This window comes from Pan paniscus, chromosome X (genome assembly GCF_029289425.2).
Source record: "Pan paniscus chromosome X, NHGRI_mPanPan1-v2.0_pri, whole genome shotgun sequence".
Lineage (NCBI taxonomy): Eukaryota > Metazoa > Chordata > Mammalia > Primates > Hominidae > Pan > Pan paniscus.
The window spans coordinates 136287681-136305823 of NC_073272.2; the positions used below are offsets into that span (position 1 = coordinate 136287681).

Here is an 18143-nt window from a genome sequence, read left to right on the forward strand (position 1 = left end):
AAAACATTTAAAAACATAAACCCCTAATTTCTAAAAAGTAAAGAAGAGCCCCTTGCCACAAAAAAAGATGCCATGTTAAAGTTTTATTAAGTTTCAATACAAAACATTCCAAAAAGTGAAAAGTGATCTATAATACCCAAGTTCTATGTTCAACTACCAGTTAAACAAGGAAAACATTTTCTGTATCATTCTGTTTTACAACCAGTATAAACCCAGAAGAATCAAGATCTGATTCCTTTTCCACACATCTGCTAGGTCAGTAAACTATCAAACAGGTATCTGGTCATTTTAACATACTCCTTATATTCCTATTTGGTACAATCTCTATATCCTATACTATCTTCAAGATATCTAAATATCTTAAATATTTAGGGTATCTCAAGAGCCAGAAGGTCCTCACAGAAGCGTTAACCCAAGTAATCGTAAGAGTATAGAAAGATTGGGCTAAGACAACTATGGAGTGCAAAAACCACATAAATTTGGTCATTACCCTTGTGGTCTGTGATTAGCAGTAGGTTGTCAAATAAGAGTTAAAAATGTTGTATTATCCCTAGTTGCAAATGTTCCAAATAAGACAGTGCCATAACTACACGACAAAAACAAAAACAAACAAACAAAAAAAATCATAGAAGTTGGGTTAGTTCCTCTAATCCAACAACTCAAGTCTGTTTCCTTTGAGAACATTATACTATTGGCTCTAGTCTCCAAACCAATAAAAAACTAAAACTTGTTTCCAAGACTGGGAGGTAAAGTAGGCTTATAAAACAATACAGCAAAAGAAAGCCAAGTGGCCTAATTGTTTCCAGTGTGCTTGCCATCTTAGCATGGTTACTTTCCAGATGTCACTCATAAGTTTTATTCTACAACTAAACTGTTTGTGGATAAGCCACCACCAAAAAATGTTTCACTTACTGACAGACACTTCACTAGATACAGCTACCACTTATATCCATCATTTTTATAATTCAACTTAAGTTCTAAATTGAAGAGTTGTCCCCATGACTTTAGCTAAACAAAATGAAAGCCAAAGCTGTAAAATCTATGTAAAGAACCACAAGAACTTCCTGACTACCTCCACTTACCAATTTCCTTAATTACTTCCCCTTTTCCATTTGGTCAATTACTTGCTTTAAGTAACTACCAGTCACTCCCTAGTTATGAGTGTTAATCAACACTGATGCCTTCCTCAGATCCACAGGAACCCCTGAAGGCAAAATCTATTGCCTGCACCAAACCAATTCTGACAGCACTGCTTATGCAACTGTAGTGACTTATTGACAATCAGCCGCCTTCTGCTTCAACAACTCTGTAAAATGAAAAACATGGGATCCTGTTACATAGTATTTGTTTTACTGTAAAGTACTTCCCCCCAAACTATCATTTAAATATATACTTTTTTGTTGCTTTAGCTGAAAATAAAAGTAACTGCTTTAAAAAGCAAGCAGGCGCAGTGGCTCACGCTTGTAATCCCAACACTGGGAGGCCGAGACAGGCAGATCACTCAAGGTCAGGAGTTTGAGACCAGCCTGGCCAACACAGTGAAACCCTGTCTCTACAAAAAGTACAAAGATTAGCCGGGCACGGTGGTGCACACCCGTAGTCCCAGCTACTTGGGGAGTCTGAGGCAGGAGAATCGCTTGAACCTGAGAGGCAGTGAGTTGAGAAGCCATCTCAAAAAAAAAAAAGAAAGAAAAAAAAAGAAAGCCGCATGCAGTGGCTCACACCTATAATCTCAGCACACTGGGAGGTCGAGGCGGGCGGATCACCTGAGGTTAGGGGTTCAAGACCAGCCTGGCCAACAGTGAAACTCTGTCTACTAAAAATACAAAAAATAATAATAATAATAACCAACATAGTGGCAGGCACCTGTAATCCCAGCTACTTGGAAAGCTGAGGCAGGAAAATCACTTGAACCTGGGAAGCAGAGGTTGCAGTGAGCTGAGATCACACCATTGCACTCTAGCCTGGGCAACAAGTGCAAAACTGTCTCAGAAGAGAAGAAGAAAAAAAAAAACCACGCAAGCTTAAAAAATCAACCATAGGCGGCCAGGTGCGGTGGCTCATGCCTATAATCCCAGCACTTTGGGAGGCGAGGCAGGCAGATCACAAGGTCAGGAGATCGAGACCATCCTAACACAGTAAAACCCCATCTCTACTAAAAATACAAAAAATCAGCCGGGCGTGGCAGTGTGCACCTGTAGTCCCAGCTACTGGGGGAGGCTGAGGCACAGGAGAATGGCGTGAACCCGGGAGGCGGAGCTTGCAGTGAGCCGAGATCGCGCCACTGCACTCCAGCCTGGGCAACAGAGCAAGACTCCTTCTCAAAAAAAAAAAAAAAAAAAAAGGTAATATTAAAATTACATACTATGTCGTCATGTCAATAAAATTATGTTAATCAAACAGGGAACTTGCAGCCACAGTTGCATCATTAACTCCACATTTAGTCAATTTGTATTGTGGCTATGCAAATGAGCAGGCACTAACTAGTAACAACGAAAGTATATCCTTTTACAAAATGCACTGAGCAAATTTTTTTTTCCTCTTCTTGAGATGGGGTCTTGCTGTTGCCCAGGCTGGAGTGCAATGGCGTGATCTCGGCTCACTGCAACCTCCGCCTCCTGGGTTCAAGCAATTCTGCCTCAGCCTCCCCAGTAGCTGGGATTACAGGCGCACACCACCACGCCCGGTGTTTTTTTTTTTTTTTTCTAGTACAGATGAGGTTTCACCATGTTTGCCAGACTGGTCTCGAACTCCTGACCTCATGGTCTGCCCGCCTTGGCCTCCCAAAGTCCTGGGATTAAAGGCATGAGCCATGGTGCCCAGCTGAGCAAACTTCTTACGTGTGTACTTCCTTGTTGAGAATGCTTGCATATGAAGAGCTATAAGCAAGCTTTATGGGTTCAAAAATAGCTAAGAATAATCTCATGAATGAGCCAGACTCAGAAATGTAACCTCTAAATTCACAATGAATGTGTCAGGCACTACACATTAAAGCACTTAACTTCATCAATTCCAAGCAGCGTTTTCTTTTACAGATGAAGTGAGGACCACAATAACTTGCCAATGTCACAGCTAAACTAAATGGTAGTTACACAACATTTAAACCTTCAAAGGCCACTGCTTTCAACACTTACCTTAACATTTCTTACTGCCAGCTTTATCTACTGTGAATCAATCAGCACTCCATGACCATAATCAGCAAAATCACCAACCTGCAAAAGTTAAATAAATGAAAACTAGTTATCTCTCTTAAGGAAATTCTTTTAAAACTTGCCTATTACTGCCCTCTTTTCCAGAAAGAAAAGGCAAGTTCAGACTTGCAGCTTAATATATTTCATGTTCTACTATTTCTCTTAAGTAGTGGAAGATTCACTGGCTCGGGATGGACTGGAATGGCTTAAATGGTTAAGTTGCATGGCTTATGGATTGTCATTCTGTTCCAATGGTGCACTGCCACGTTAAATCCATAAGTTGAACGAACAAAACTTATTTGAAGGAATAAGTGCAGTATAAGGATTTTTAGTTGGAGGTCTTCAAGTTTACTATATTCAAGAGCATCTTTTTCAACTTCATGGCTGGACCTGGGTCATGCTGCCTCAGGTTTTGCTTTTTAAAGACCACTTGCAATAGATTTTCTCCATACAGTGTAGTTTCATAGAACTAAAAACAAGTCAGGCATCCAACTAAATGTCAAGTTTGCAATGGCTTACAGGGGTAAAAAGGGGGACCCCAAACTTAAGCCATTTCCTATATTGACTAAAAGACTAATTTGAAAAAAATGTTAAAAACATATGAAGCATGTTTAAAGGTCTTCATCAAAAATGGACTTTGAAAAAAATACCCCCTCCCAAGCCCCAGATCGCCATTGGTAAACAGCTCTATTAATAAAGCCTTTAAGTGTCACACATGCTTTAAAAAAAAAAAAAAAAAAAAAAAAATCCAAGTGTTGAATTTGGAGGACTTCTAATACGCTATTGAATATTTCTTTTTTCCAAAAGTTTTTTTTAATCTAGAAGGCATTTCCATTGCCTTGAGGTACAGTATGTTTCACTGTACTATGAGGAAGGTAAGTGTTCAATTTCGACTTAGACGGAAAAACTAGTTTGCTTTGCTTACCATCTTTGCTGTTTCACAGGCATTTGATGCTTTAAATCTGATGTGGAATGCTGATAGATTCACTTTTTAGAAGTCATAAGCCTTTAGGAAGTTGGAGATAACTTCATTGCTTATCTATTTTCTCCTTTGCAATCAAGCTGTTCCTTTAAAAGTGAGACACTACAGAGTTGCAAAAATTTGAAACAGTAAGAGCAAGCACCTTTGCAGCTTCATGGTTGGTTTTGGCCAAACTTTTTATTTAGTATTCTGTAGTTGTTTAACACACACTTAAATGGTCTTATTGGGGGAAGGGAAAGGGGAGGTTCTTGCAGATTCCCAAGGAAACGTCAGAAAGGCAAAATGGCCAGCATTATCCATTTGCTTTTTTGGGTTTACTGGGTGAATAGCACTTTCCTTACATAGGCATGTGATTTCAGGTTTTTCATACTGAGAACATTGAGATTTCAGTTGGAAGACACCCTGAAATCTTATGAGTAGCATACCCCAACCACCCTCTAATAGCTAGCTTGTTTGTATAGGTAGAATGATTCATCTCTCCATTTTAGATGGCTAGATGTTTTGTGGAAGATCTTAGAATTGCCTGCCTCATTTTGCTGGGAAAAATCAGATAGGAAGTGGCCTTTAGGGGATACTTTTACTTGGAAAGTTACAACACTAGTACAAGTCTTAACACATTTAACATTTGCTTGTTGAAAAGCAATGCGAAAGTCAAATAAAATTAAACATGTTTTACTTTTTTCCTCACAAGAACATAAAAATTAAGGAGGGGAACTTAACAGGGAATTTAAAAAAAGTAACACAATTTTTCCTTTTAGTAGTCCTTGGGTAGTTATGATAGAATAGTTTCCACTTTTTGTTTCTTTGAACTGGGATTTTGGTCCAAAGTTTTGTTTGTTTCTAGTATCTGCTTCTGCCTCCCCCTCTATCAGATCGGCTTCCTCCACGGCCACCACCTCTTGGTGCTCCGCGGCTTGAACTGCTGTAGGAATCACGTGGAGGAGGGTACCCCCTTTCCATAGAAGGGGGAAGCCCTCTTTCTTGTCTGCCAACCCGATCACGACCACTTGAGTAGAGATCACTTCGGCTGCTTGAGTAACTGTCTCGACTTCCACCATATCCGTCACGTGAGCTGCTGTAATCATCATAGCGACTGCTTCCACCATAAGATGGCGGGGGCCCTCGTGTAGGTGGAGCACTACGTGAGTTACCTGCAGGGTCAATGGTCAGGTAATATGGCAACACTATAAATTGTATATATACAACATTTTAAATCTGAATTTACAGAATTCTTGTATTAAAAGTTTACTTTCTCAACTGGGTGGGAGGTTTTAAACTCTGCCATTGCTGGCCATAACAGGGATTTGCTCATCTGCTGAGATATGGAATTGGATTCATTTTAATGTTTGTTTGAAAAGACTGAAGACGGTGTGTATTTCAAGAGGATATTCCAGAGAGCTTGTTATTTTATAGTAGACACTCAGCCACTTTCCAGTGATAAGTTGCAATTTTGAACTGTAGAACTTGCCTTCATATTGCAATGGTAAATATTTGATCTTGTTAATAAAATTTTTAAATTGTATTTTCACTGTTGGGGGAAAACACATAAGGCTGCCAATTTAAGCAAGCAAAATCCCCTCCAAAGCAAGCAAACAGCCTCAAAAGAAACTTAGAAAAACAAAAAAAGCCCCTCACAAAACTAGGAAAAGCCCAGCTGATAAAGTTACCCCTTTAAAAGCAAGCAAACATCCCTTTAAAAGCAAGCACCACACAGCCTAATAAACTGGCTCACGAACCTAAAAACTCAAGCTGGTGATACTAAAGACCCTTAACCAGTATCTTACCATAACTCTCATATGAATCTCTGTAGGAACCTCCACTTGGATGATCTGAATAGTCACGATCACGACCATATCCATCTCTATCGCTAAATTAAAGAGAAACCTTTAAGTCCCAGAGAATCAACTTTCATTGCAACTTTTCTTACATGTAAGCCACAGAAGCAAAGTCACTTACCTATATCCTCTTGATGGATAGTCATCACGTGAACTGGAATGACCATAATCACGGTAAGTGTAATCTCGTGGTGGTGGTGCATAATCTCTAGTATCACGAGAACTTGGGTAATCTCTGCTTGAATAGCTACAAAGCAAAAGTTTTGGTTTATGCTTTTGATAAGCTTTCCTTCAACCTTAATTATTAATTTAAAAAGCTGCACTTTTATATTACCTGTCTTTAGTAGAATACCCGTCATCTCTTGGGGACAAATAAACATCTCTACGAGAGGGCAGCGGTTCCCTTCGAGGTGGACCTCCGTAACTATCTCTTCCACGTGATACAGGAGCTTAAGGAAAAATATCATTTTTTTAAACATAGCCAGAGAAAAAATTATAACGTGAACTTACATTCAGGATATGAAAAATAATGAGACTGACTTCAAAGATGACATTACGGAGGCTAGATCACCTAATTTTATTTGCTACAATTTCCCATTCACATTTTAAATTTTTTTCAGTGCTAATTCCATTTATCTAATCACCTAGAACACATGACTAAGTTTTTTTTTTTTTTTTTTTGAGATGGGAGTCTCGCTCTGTCACCCAGGCTGGAGTGCAGTCGCGCAATCTTGGCTCACTGCAACCTCTGCCTTCTGGGTTCAAGTGATTCTCCTGCCTCAGCCTCCCGAGTAGCTGGGATTACAGGTGCCCACCACCACGCCCAGCTAACTTTTGTATCTTTAGTAGAGACAGGGTTTCACCACGTTGGCCAGACTGGCCTCGAACTCCGGGCCTCATGATCTGCCCACCTCAGCCTCCCAAAGTGTCAAGATTACAGGCGTGAGCCACCGCACCCAGACTCCATGAATAAAGTTTTTTTTTTTTGGAGACAGAATCTCACTCTGTTGCCACGCTGGAGGGCAGTGGCATGATCTCGGTTCCCTGCAACCTCTGCCTCCCAGGTTCAAACAATTCTCCTGCCTCAGCCTCCCAAGTAGCGGGGATTACAGGAACCCGCCCTACACCCAGCTAATTTTTGTATTTTTTAGTAGAGACGGGGTTTCACCACATTGGCCAGGATGGTCTTGATCTCTTGACACCGTGATCCGTCTGCCTCGGCCTCCCAAAGTGCTAGGATTACGGGCGTGAGCCACCACGCCTGGCCAATTAAAATTTTAAGCATCATTCACCTCTCAATTCTTTGTGTTATGGTAGTAGCACAGATCATCATACACGGAACATTCACCTCTTCCTCCCATTCCACTGCTACTGCGAACTGGTCCTGAAGGTGCAGATCTCTTAGGAGGAGGACCCCCACTTCTTGGTGGTGGTCCTCTTTTTACTGGGAGTGGTCCCCTGGAAGAACTCATGTTAAAATTCATGGAATATCCACCGTCATCTGCATCAAAAATAGAAAAGAAAAATATTACTACTCACAAGAATCAAGCAAGATATAAAAGTTTTTTTTTTTTTTTTGAAGAGTCTCACTGTCGCCCAGGCTGGAGTGCAGTGGCTTCATCTCGGCTCACTGCAACCTCTGCCTCCTGGGTTCAAGCAATTCTCCTGCCTCAGCCTCCCGAGTAGCTGGGATTACAGGTGTGCGCCACCATACCCAGCTAATTTTTGGTGGTTTTTTTTTAAGTAGAGACAGGATTTCACCATGCTGGCCAGGCTGGTCTCGAACTCCTGACCTTGTGATCCGCCTGCCTCAGCCTCCCAAAGTGCTGGGATTGCAGGTGTGAGCCACCAGGCTCGGCCACTATAAAAGTTTTCTTTGCTTCATCAAGAATATGACCATTATTGGGCCGGGCACGATGGCTCACGCCTGTAATCCCAGCACTTTGGGAGGCCAAGGTGGGCGGATCACCTGAGGTCAGGAGTTCAAGACCAGTCTAACACGGTAAAATCCTGTCTCTACTAAAAATACAAAAATCCAGGTGTGGTGGTGCATGCCCATAATCCCAGCTACTCGGGAGGCTGAGGCAGGACAATCGCCTGAACCTGGAAGGCAGAGGTTGTGGTGAGCCAAGATCGTGCCACTGCACTTCAGCCTGGGCAACAGTGCTAAACTCTCCCCCCTTCCAAAAAAAAAAAAAAAACCATTATTGATTTGGGTAGTCTAGTTTCACTTGTACTTGATGGAGCATGCAGTGCAGTCATAGAGACTGGGGAAATAAGAACTGAAGGTAGTCTTAAAAAAAATTTTTTTTTTTTTTTTTGAGAGGGAGTCTCGCTCTGTTCCCCCAGGCTGGAGTACAGTGGCACGATCTCAGCTCACTGCAACCTCTGCCTCCCAAGTTCAAGTGATTCTTCTGCCTCAGCCTCCCGAGTAGCTGGGATTACAGGCACCTGCCACCACGCCCAGCTAACTTTAAAAAATAAAAATGATTTCATTTTCATGTCCAACACCTTGGCCTATCAATTTTTAAATGCCTTTCCTACAGAGTGAACTACTTGGACAAGAAGTAACACTGTCCACGGTTTAACACCATAATCTAAAACATGCTTCCCATGCTTTCAATTGGCAATCACTTTGGTAAATGAACAAGTGTTGTCAATTTCAAAAGTTGGCGCCTTTCCTCAAGGACTTAACCAAAGCATCCACTTGGTGTGAGCTTGCAGTCCCTAACTTATACACCAAACCCGAGGTCCACGCAAGTTATTACCCATGTGTCCTCCCCGTGAGGGAGGTCCCCTGGTTCCTCCACTTCCTCCTCTTCCACCTCTAAGACCTCTTGGAGGGCCTCTACTTCTTGGAGGTGGAGGCGGTCCACGTCTACCACTTTCAAATGATGGTTTGGTGGCTTGTTCCACCTTGATGGCTTTTCCATCTAATGACTAAAAAAAAAAGATATGATTAAATTAAATCAAGATTTAAAAATGATTTGCACATCTACTATGCACTAAGACACTAACTGGTCCTTCAAAATGCAGTTATGGGTAAGTGTTGCTCATTAGTCTAAGAAAAAACACTGCAAATATAGTCAGTTTATATAAATGGGGCTTTTCCGCTTAAAATTCTTAATACTTAAAACCGATACTGATGATCTGGATTGAAACATAAGGTGAACCCACTGCATTATTGTATGGTAAAATTTAATACAAGGCCAAGTAGGTATCAGCTTGTTATCAAAACTAGTAGCCAAAACCAAAAGCCAAGTTATCAAAATATGGCTTATGGATCTCAAGATAAAATGTATCATGTTGGCTGGGCGCAGTGGCTCGCAGTGTCTCACACCTGTAATCCCAGTACTTTGGGAGGCTGAGGCAGCTGGATCACCTGAAGTCAGGAGTTGAGACCAGCCTGGCCAACATGGTGAAACCCTGTCTCTACTAAAAATACAAAGTTAGCCGGGCGTGGTCGCGCATGCCTGTAATCCCAGCTACTGGGGTGGGGGGGGGGGGGCTGAGGCAGAAAAATCGCTTAGAACTCGGGAGACAGGCTGCAGTGGGCACTGCACCATTGCACTCCAGCCTAGGCAACGGAGGGAGACTATCAAAAAAAAAAAAAAAGTACCATGTAATGCCATAATTATTCTGAACTGAGAGAATGTTACGAGCATAAGATATAACTCACTACTAGATTTGGTTCTGCAATTACAGAATACTCTTTGGAACAGGATCACAAACAGGATGAGTGAATCCCAGACAGGTATATACTGAAAAACAACGAAAACTCAAAAGCTGTCCTAGACCAGACTTGGGCAACTACATGTTATTTTATGCACTAGTAACAGGTTATCATCCATTGTGTAGACAATCTCACCTTTCCATTCATGTCTCTGGCTGCATCCTTAGCGTCTGCTGGGCTTTCAAAGGTGACAAAAGCAAATCCTCTTGATTTGTTGGTTTCACGGTCTTTCATCAAGAGTACTAAAAAGTAGTTTTCAGAAAAATAAAGTGTTACCCTAGGTCAAATGAAATAACCAAAGTAAATGTGTAAACAGAAAGCTCAGAACTTCTTAGAGGACAAAATACATTATCATGTCAGACGATCAATGCAATCAAATTCATCATAGCTTATATTTTAATTATAATAGCCCAGCCTGTACTGCCAGACAACTCACCTTCCACTATTCGTCCATATTTGCCAAATACTGCTTCAAGAGCTTTCTCATTTGTTTCCGTATTAAGCCCACCAATGAAGAGCTTTCCTGGGCGATCTGCTTCAACCATTTTTTTTTTTTTTGGGCCGGTGAGTCTGTTGAAAAGGAATAGTATTACCTCACTGCAAAAAGTTCCTCAAGTTTATTGGACACTTTTACTTTCGCACATTTCTCATATTTTCCACTAAAACCATTGTTCCTTAATAACTAAAGAAAACGATAACGAGCTAAGCCTCAGCCACAGTAGGAAGCAATTTGAATTAAGTAGCTTAGTAACAGTGCAATTTACATAAAACTGGTTAAAAGGGCCAACTTAACTTTTACCACTACCCTTGATCACCCTTAGCTGTTCTTAAGCAACAGCTGCTTAACATTTGAAAAAGCAACTTTTAGTTCCAGTCCTCTTGCCTTTGAAAGATTCAATTACTCATCACACCCTTCCTAACGATGGTTTTAAAAGACTCCCAAGGTCACAGGCTAGACACAGGACCTTAACACCAAGCCCTCTTCCAACGACTCCTCTTTTCCTCATTAGGATTCCCTACTAAATCCAAGGAAAAATGTGAAGTTTAAGCCAAGTTATGCCGCCCCTCTTCTTCACCAGCCCCCGCCCTACCGAAAATTCTACTATCCGGCGAAAAAGATAAAAACAAATTGTCAACATCGTTTGCTATTAGGTAACGGAACGCGGACGCACACACTAACACTCGACACTCCGTGACTGCAGCGGAACCTAATTAAAACTCGTCATTAAAAACCGCGTGTAAAAGACAAAATGGCGACACTTGGATTCAACCCAGAACCACCGACACTGGTCAGGGGACTAACTTTTACCACCAACATTGGCTGGGAACATTCAGAGGGCTTCTTCTCCGGGGCCGCCAATGAATACGAAGCCCGCAGCCCGCATGGAAGTCCACATGCCCATCATTAGCGCCAGCGCCATACCAATGCAGGTATCGCCGTGGTACGGTCGCTCCTCGCCCCGCTCCAGCCTACAAAGCCCCGACCTCCGCTACCAACTCCCGCAGACGGCAGCCAAACTTTCTCGAGAAGCATACAACCAAACGGGCCCCCTCATTTGTTTTCCCTCGACCCCCTCAGCTTTATTTAAATAGGTCGGAACCTTTGGGTTCTTAAAATGGCGCCCGCCACCCCCATCTCCAGGGAGATATAATCCCCAGTCCTAACACGGGGAGAGTGTCACGAAAAACGGACTGAGGAAAGGAGACACGTACCGGAGGGGTGACAATGGGTTCAAGCTCCAACGAGCTCGCCGATAGGGGCTTCCTAGCAGCTCAGCACCAGTGGCGGCTGCCGGGTGCGAGGACCGAACCGCGAAGCCGCTAGCACTACTGCGCAACGAGGGCGAACAAAGGAGACAGCAAACTTTATACTGCCCGGGAACGAGGCTGAAGGACCCGGATGGAAACGGAGCTTAGAATTTGAAACGCAAAGGGAGGGGGGAAGTAGTTCCCAGTCTCCCCATTGGCTGGCTCCTGTGTCATTCACCCTTCTCTCCTCCCTTTTTCCCGGGCCCTCGGTATTGGGTCGGCAGACCTTTCTAACCGTTTTCTCTACCCCCACCCGTTCTTTACAGACGCGCTTTTTTTGCTTTACGCTAAAATGGTGCACAGGCTTCATTTAATAAAGAACTGAAGTGTATTGAGCGTCCTAGTGGGCCGGGTACGGTGCAAAACTTTACTTTTACTTTTCCATTAACTCTTCTAATTGTCAAAATGTGATGAGGGTAGATACTCCTACTATACCAATTTTGCAGAAACGGAAAACAAAGAAGTTTGGGCAATATAATATATTTTCAAAAACTGTCTTTAACAAGTGTTTTTAGTGGGTGTGGGAATTTCTGATAAATACATGTAAATTTCAGATGAGTAAAAAACATACAAAACAGCATGCAGATAGTACATTCATATAGAACAATTACTGAGCACCTTGTAAATGGTGGGCTCTGGGCTAGGCCAGGAGGATACAACCCCAGGGAAAAGGCAAGAGTCAGGCCTGTGGGTAAGGATGCCGGATTTAAGAAATGAAAATACCAGGCCGGGTGCAGTGGCTCACGCCTGTAATCCCAGCACTTTGGGAGGCCAAGGTCGGTGGATCACGAAGTCAGGAGATCGAGACCATCCTGGCTAACACGGTGAAACCCCGTCTCTTTTTAAAAATACAAAAAATTACCCAGGCGTGGTGGCACGCGCCTGTAGTCCCAGCTACTCGGGAGGCTGAGGCAGGAGAATCCGGGAGGCGGAGGTTGCAGTGAGCCAAGACTGCGCCACCGCACTCTAGCCTGGGCAGGCGACAGAGCGAGACTCCGTCTCAAAATAAAAAATAAAATGCGGGACGCTAATTTGTTCTGCGAAGCTGTTAAAAATTTTTAAATAAAAATATGGGACGCGGCCGGGGCGCGGTGGCTCATGCCTGTAATCCTAGCACTTTGGGAGGCCGAGGCGGGCAGATTGCCTGAGCTCAGGGGTTTGAGACCAGCCTGGGCAACATGGTGAAACCCCGTCTCTACTAAAATAAAAATAAAAAATAAAAAAATTAGCCGGGCGTGGCGGCGTGTGCCTGTAGTCCCAGCTACTCGGGAGGCTGAGGCAGGAGAATTGCTTGAACCCAGGAGGCGGCGGTTGCAGTGAGCCAAGATCATACCGCTGCACTCCAGCCTGGCAACAGAGCGAGACTTCGTCTAAAAAAAAAAAAAAAAAAAAAAAAAAAAGGGACGCCCAGTTAAGTTTAAATTTCAGATAACGAATACTTTTTTTAGTATAGTATGTCCCAAATCTCATATTTTAAAAATTCGCTGTTTATCGGAAATTCAAATTTAACTGAGCATTCTATATTTCATCTGCCCATCCTACTTGTTGAGGGGGGAAACTAAAAATTTTTTTAATTTTTTTCTTAAAGAAATTGAATACAATTAACAAAAGAATGGCATGTTGTGATTAATGCCAGGGAGGAAATAAACTAGTTGCTTTGATGGACAATAATAGGGAGAACAAATTTGATTAACACATCAGGGAAGGTCTATGTGAAGAGGTGACTTTGGAGATCAGAGCTGAAGGAAGAAAAGAAACTAGCTATGGGAACAGCTGAGGGAAAAGCCTTCAGGAAAAGAAGAGAATAGTAAACACAAAGTAGAGAGGAAGAGCTTGGCATATATCAAGGGACAGAAAGAGGGCCAGGTGACAAGAATTTGAGGGGCATGAAATGAGGGAGCCAAGATTGGCAGGACCTTTGAGCCCATTAAATGACTGTAGGGGGTAAGTGTGGGAAAAAGGACACTAATAGGGCTGTGGGAGCAGACCAGAAAGAGAGGATGGTGGCTTGAATTAGGGTGGCGGCAGTGGACACGGGGAGGAAAGAACAATTGTTAGATGAATATGATAGGTATCGTGTTTAATGGTGCTATGGTCTAAATGTTTGTGTCCTCCCCCAAATTCATATGTTGAAATCCTAATACCCAAGGTGATGGCATTAGGAGGCGGGGATTTGGGGAGAAGATTAGGTCACAAAAGGGTAGGGTCCTCATGAATGGGATTAACACTTTTATAAAAGAGGCCCCTGTCCACCATGTGAGAACACAGTGAGGTGCCACTTACATGAACCAGAAAACTGGTGGTGGTGGTGGGCCCTCACCAGACACTGAATATGCTGGCGTCTTTATCTTGGACTTCCCAGCCTACAAAAATGTGAGAAATAAATTTCTGTTGTTTATAAGCCAGCCAGTTTATGGTATTTTGTTATAGTAGCAGGAATGGACTAAGACAGATGGGAAAGGGGTGGGGAAGAATTGCGGAAAAAGAAAGTCATTATGTATGACTCCAAGTATCTGGTATTAGTGGGACAGATGGTAACAGTCATTTACCAAAATGGTTTCAGAGGAGCAAGTTTGGGATATAGGGGCAGAAAAATCTGAAGCTCAGAGCATAGATCTGTGCTAAATTATCATCTCAGAGATGTAATAAAAGCCATCAGAATGAATGAAACCACCAAACAAGAGAGTACAGTGGGAAAAGACGGCCCAAGATCACATAATATGAGCTATTAAAAAAATACATATGGAGACAAAATAACTGGGAGGAAATATGCCAAAATGTTACCAGTTTATCTTGGAGTGGTAGAATTTATGGACAATTTTCACTTTTCTTCTTCTCCTTTTTTTTTTTTTGTTTGTTTTTTTGTTTTTTTGAGAAAGAGGTTCGCTCTCATTGCCCAGGCTAGAGTGCACTGGTGCGATCTTGGGTCACTGCAACCTCTGCCTCCCGGGTTCAAGCGATTCTCCCGTCTCCGCCTCCTGAGTAGCTGGGATTACAGGCATACGCCACCATGCCCGGCTAATTTTGTATTTTTAGTAGAGACAGAGTTTCACCATGTTGGCCAGGCTGGTCTCAAACTCCTGACCTCAGGTGATACGCCCGCCTCGCCCTCCCAAAGTGCTGAGATTACAGGCCTGAGCCACCGTGCCGGACCTTTTCTTCTTCATAGTTACAATTACCTTGGAAGGACTGTGTGGTAGATAGAGCTCCCTCTCCCCTCTCCCCTCTCCCCTCTCCCCTCTCCCCTCTCCCCTCTCCCCTCTCCCCTCCCCCGTCTCCCCTCTCCCCTCTCCCCTCTCCCCTCTCCCCTCTTTCCACGGTCTCCCTCTGATGCCGAGCCGAAGCTGGACGGTACTGCTGCCATCTCAGCTCACTGCAACCTCCCTGCCCGATTCTCCTGCCTCAGCCTGCCGAGTGCCTGCGATTGCAGGCGTGCGCCGCCACGCCTGACTGGTTTTCGAATTTTTTTGGTGGAGACGGGGTTTCGATGTGTCAGCTGGGCTGGTCTCCAGCTCCTAACCGCGAGTGATCCGCCAGCCTCGGCCTCCCGAGGTGCCGGGATTGCAGACGGAGTCTCGTTAACTCAGTGCTCAATGGCGCCCAGGCTGGAGTGCAGTGGCGTGATCTCGGCTCGCTACAACCACCTCCCAGCCGCCTGCCTTGGCCTCCCTAAGTGCCGAGATTGCAGCCTCTGCCTGGCAGCCACCCCGTCTGGGAAGTGAGGAGCGTCTCCGCCTGACTGCCCGTCGTCTGGGATGTGAGGGGCCCCTCTGCCTGGCTGCCCAGTCTGGAAAGTGAGGAGCGTCTCTGCCCGGCCGCCATCCCATCTAGGAAGTGAGGAGCGCCTCTTCCCGGCCGCCATCACATCTGGGAAGTGAGGAGCGTCTCTGCCCGGCCGCCCATCGTCTGAGATGTGGGGAGCACCTCTGCCCTGCCGCCCCGTCCGGGATGTGAGGAGTGTCTCTGCCCGGCCGCCCTGTCTGAGAAGTGAGGAGACCCTCTGCCTGGCAACCGCCCCGTCTGAGAAGTGAGGAGCCCCTCCGCCCGGCAGCCACCCCGTCTGAGAAGTGAGGAGCGTCCTCCCTCCTCATCTGGGAGGGAGGTGGGGGGGTCAGCCCCCCGCCTGGCCAGCTGCCCCGTCCGGGAGGTGAGGGGCACCTCTGCCCGGCTGCCCCTACCGGGAAGTGAGGAGCCCCTCTGCCCGGCCAGCCGCCTCGTCCGGGAGGGAGGTGGGGGGGTCAGCCCCCCGCCTGGCCAGCCACCCCGTCCGGGAGGCGAGGGGTGCCTCTGCCCGGCCGCCCCTACTGGGAAGTGAGGAGCCCCTCTGCCCGGCCAGCCGCCCCGTCCGGGAGGGAGGTGGGGGGGTCAGCCCCCCTCCCGGCCAGCCGCCCCATCCGGGAGGGAGGTGGGGGGGTCAGCCACCCGCCCGGCCAGCCGCCCCGTCCGGGAGGGAGGTGGGGGGGATCAGCCCCCCGCCTGGCCAGCCGCCCCGTCCGGGAGGGAGGTGGGGGGATCAGCCCCCTGCCCGGCCAGCCGCCCTGTCCAGGAGGTGGGGGGGGCGCCTCTGCCTGGCCGCCCCTACTGGGAAGTGAGGAGCCCCTCTGCCCGGCCAGCCGCTCTGTCTGGGAGGGAGGTGGGGGGGGTCAGCCCCCAGCCCGGCCAGCCGCCCCGTCCGGGAGGGAGGTGGGGGGGTTAGCCCCCCGCCTGGCCAGCCGCCCCATCCGGGAGGTGAGGGGCGCCTCTGCCCGGCCGCCCCTTCTGGGAAGTGAGGAGCCCCTCTGCCTGGCCAGCCGCCCCGTCCGGGAGGGAGGTGGGGGGGTCAGCCCCCCGCCCGGCCAGCCGCCCCGTCCGGGAGGGAGGTGGGGGGGTCAGCCCCCCGCCCGGCCAGCCGCCCCGTCCGGGAGGGAGGTGGGGGGTCAGCCCCCCGCCCGGCCAGCCGCCCCGTCCGGGAGGGAGGTGGGGGGGTCAGCCCCCCGCCCGGCCAGCCGCCCCGTCCGGGAGGGAGGTGGGGGGGTCAGCCCCCCGCCCGGCCAGCCGCCCCGTCCGGGAGGGAGGTGGGGGGGTCAGCCCCCCGCCCGGCCAGCCGCCCCGTCCGGGAGGGAGGTGGGGGGTCAGCCCCCCGCCCGGCCAGCCGCCCCGTCCGGGAGGGAGGTGGGGGGATCAGCCCCCCGCCCGGCCAGCCGCCCTGTCCGGGAGGTGAGGGGCGCCTCTGCCCGGCCGCCCCTACCGGGAAGTGAGGAGCCCCTCTGCCCGGCCAGCCGCCCCCTCCGGGAGGGAGGTGGGGGGGTCAGCCCCCCGCCGGGCCAGCCGCCCCGTCGGGGAAGTGAGGGGCACCTCTGCCCGGCCGCCCCTACTGGGAAGTGAGGAGCCCCTCTGCCCGGCCAGCCGCCCTGTCCGGGAGGGAGGTGGGGGGTCAGCCCCCCGCCCGGCCAGCCGCCCCGTCCGGGAGGGAGGTGGGGGGGTCAGCCCCCCGCCCGGCCAGCCGCCCCGTCCGGGAGGTGAGGGGCGCTTCTGCCCGGCCGCCCCTACTGGGAAGTGAGGAGCTCCTCTGCCCGGCCACCACCCCATCTGGGAGGTGTACTCAACAGCTCATTGAGAACGGGCCATGAAGACAATGGCGGTTTTGTGGAATAGAAAGGGGGGAAAGGTGGGGAAAAGATTGAGAAATCGGATGGTTGCTGTGTCTGTGTAGAAAGAGGTAGACATGGGAGACTTTTCATTTTGTTCTGTACTAAGAAAAATTCTTCTGCCTTGGGATCCTGTTGATCTGTGACCTTACCCCCAACCCTGTGCTCTCTGAAACATGTGCTGTATCCACTCAGGGTTGAATGGATTAAGGGCGGTGCAAGATGTGCTTTGTTAAACAGATGCTTGAAGGCAGCATGTTCGTTAAGAGTCATCACCACTCCTTAATCTCAAGTACCCAGGGACACAAACACTGCGGAAGGCCGCAGGGTCCTCTGCCTAGGAAAACCAGAGAACTTTGTTCACTTGTTTATCTGCTGACCTTCCCTCCACTATTGTCCTGTGACCCTGCCAAATCCCCCTCTGCGAGAAACACCCAAGAATGATCAATAAAAAAGAAAAAAAAAAAAAAAAAAAAAAAAAAAACAATTACCTGCCCATGGTGAATTTTGGTATATGCCAGGCAGGTTGTAGTAAATAATATTCAGGTCATGGGTAAAAGCCCCCAAGGAGCTTCGAAACCAGCTCTGAATTATTAACATTAATAGGAGGAGTAATGCCCAGTGGGACAAGAATATTTGTTCTTGTTTTTTTTCCCCCAGCCAAATAATAAAAAGTAAGGCAAAAGTCATGTCCATTTGCCTTTTGAATGAGTTCTGTAAATTATAGACTCTGGAGTCATTTGGGAACTGGCAAAAATGGCTTAAATACCAGGCTCAGCAAGCAGAACTTGTACTCCCAGAGGTAGCCAGGAGAAATCCCTCACCCTGTGGAAGCAGGCACTCTCTTTCTCTGTCTCAAATCCAAAGAGAGACTACAGGACTCTCCTCTAGGCTCTGAGTGTAAATCAGGTCTCCTCTAGTCTAGGGCAAAATGGGGCAGGCTCCACAATAGATAACCCTGCCCTC

At 47.0% G+C, this 18143-nt stretch overlaps 1 protein-coding gene and 1 non-coding gene across 2 annotated transcripts; both read right to left on the reverse strand.

The window, feature by feature from the left end:
* Nucleotides 1–68: 68 nt before the first annotated feature.
* Nucleotides 69–11634, reverse strand: RBMX (RNA binding motif protein X-linked). Its single transcript, XM_034949544.3, has 11 exons — nucleotides 11455–11634; nucleotides 10178–10311; nucleotides 9877–9983; nucleotides 8777–8948; nucleotides 7357–7509; nucleotides 6343–6457; nucleotides 6130–6255; nucleotides 5958–6040; nucleotides 4117–5324; nucleotides 3135–3212; nucleotides 69–1306 (listed from the first exon to the last, which is right to left on the reverse strand). Exons 2-9 carry the CDS (start codon nucleotides 10284–10286, stop codon nucleotides 5014–5016), a joined length of 1176 nt encoding a protein of 391 aa, XP_034805435.1. The 5' UTR covers nucleotides 10287–10311; nucleotides 11455–11634; the 3' UTR covers nucleotides 69–1306; nucleotides 3135–3212; nucleotides 4117–5013.
* Nucleotides 10059–10130, reverse strand: LOC112438576 (small nucleolar RNA SNORD61). The gene has a single exon (XR_003026981.1). It is a non-coding gene; the product is annotated as a small nucleolar RNA SNORD61 (small nucleolar RNA).
* Nucleotides 11635–18143: the final 6509 nt, after the last annotated feature.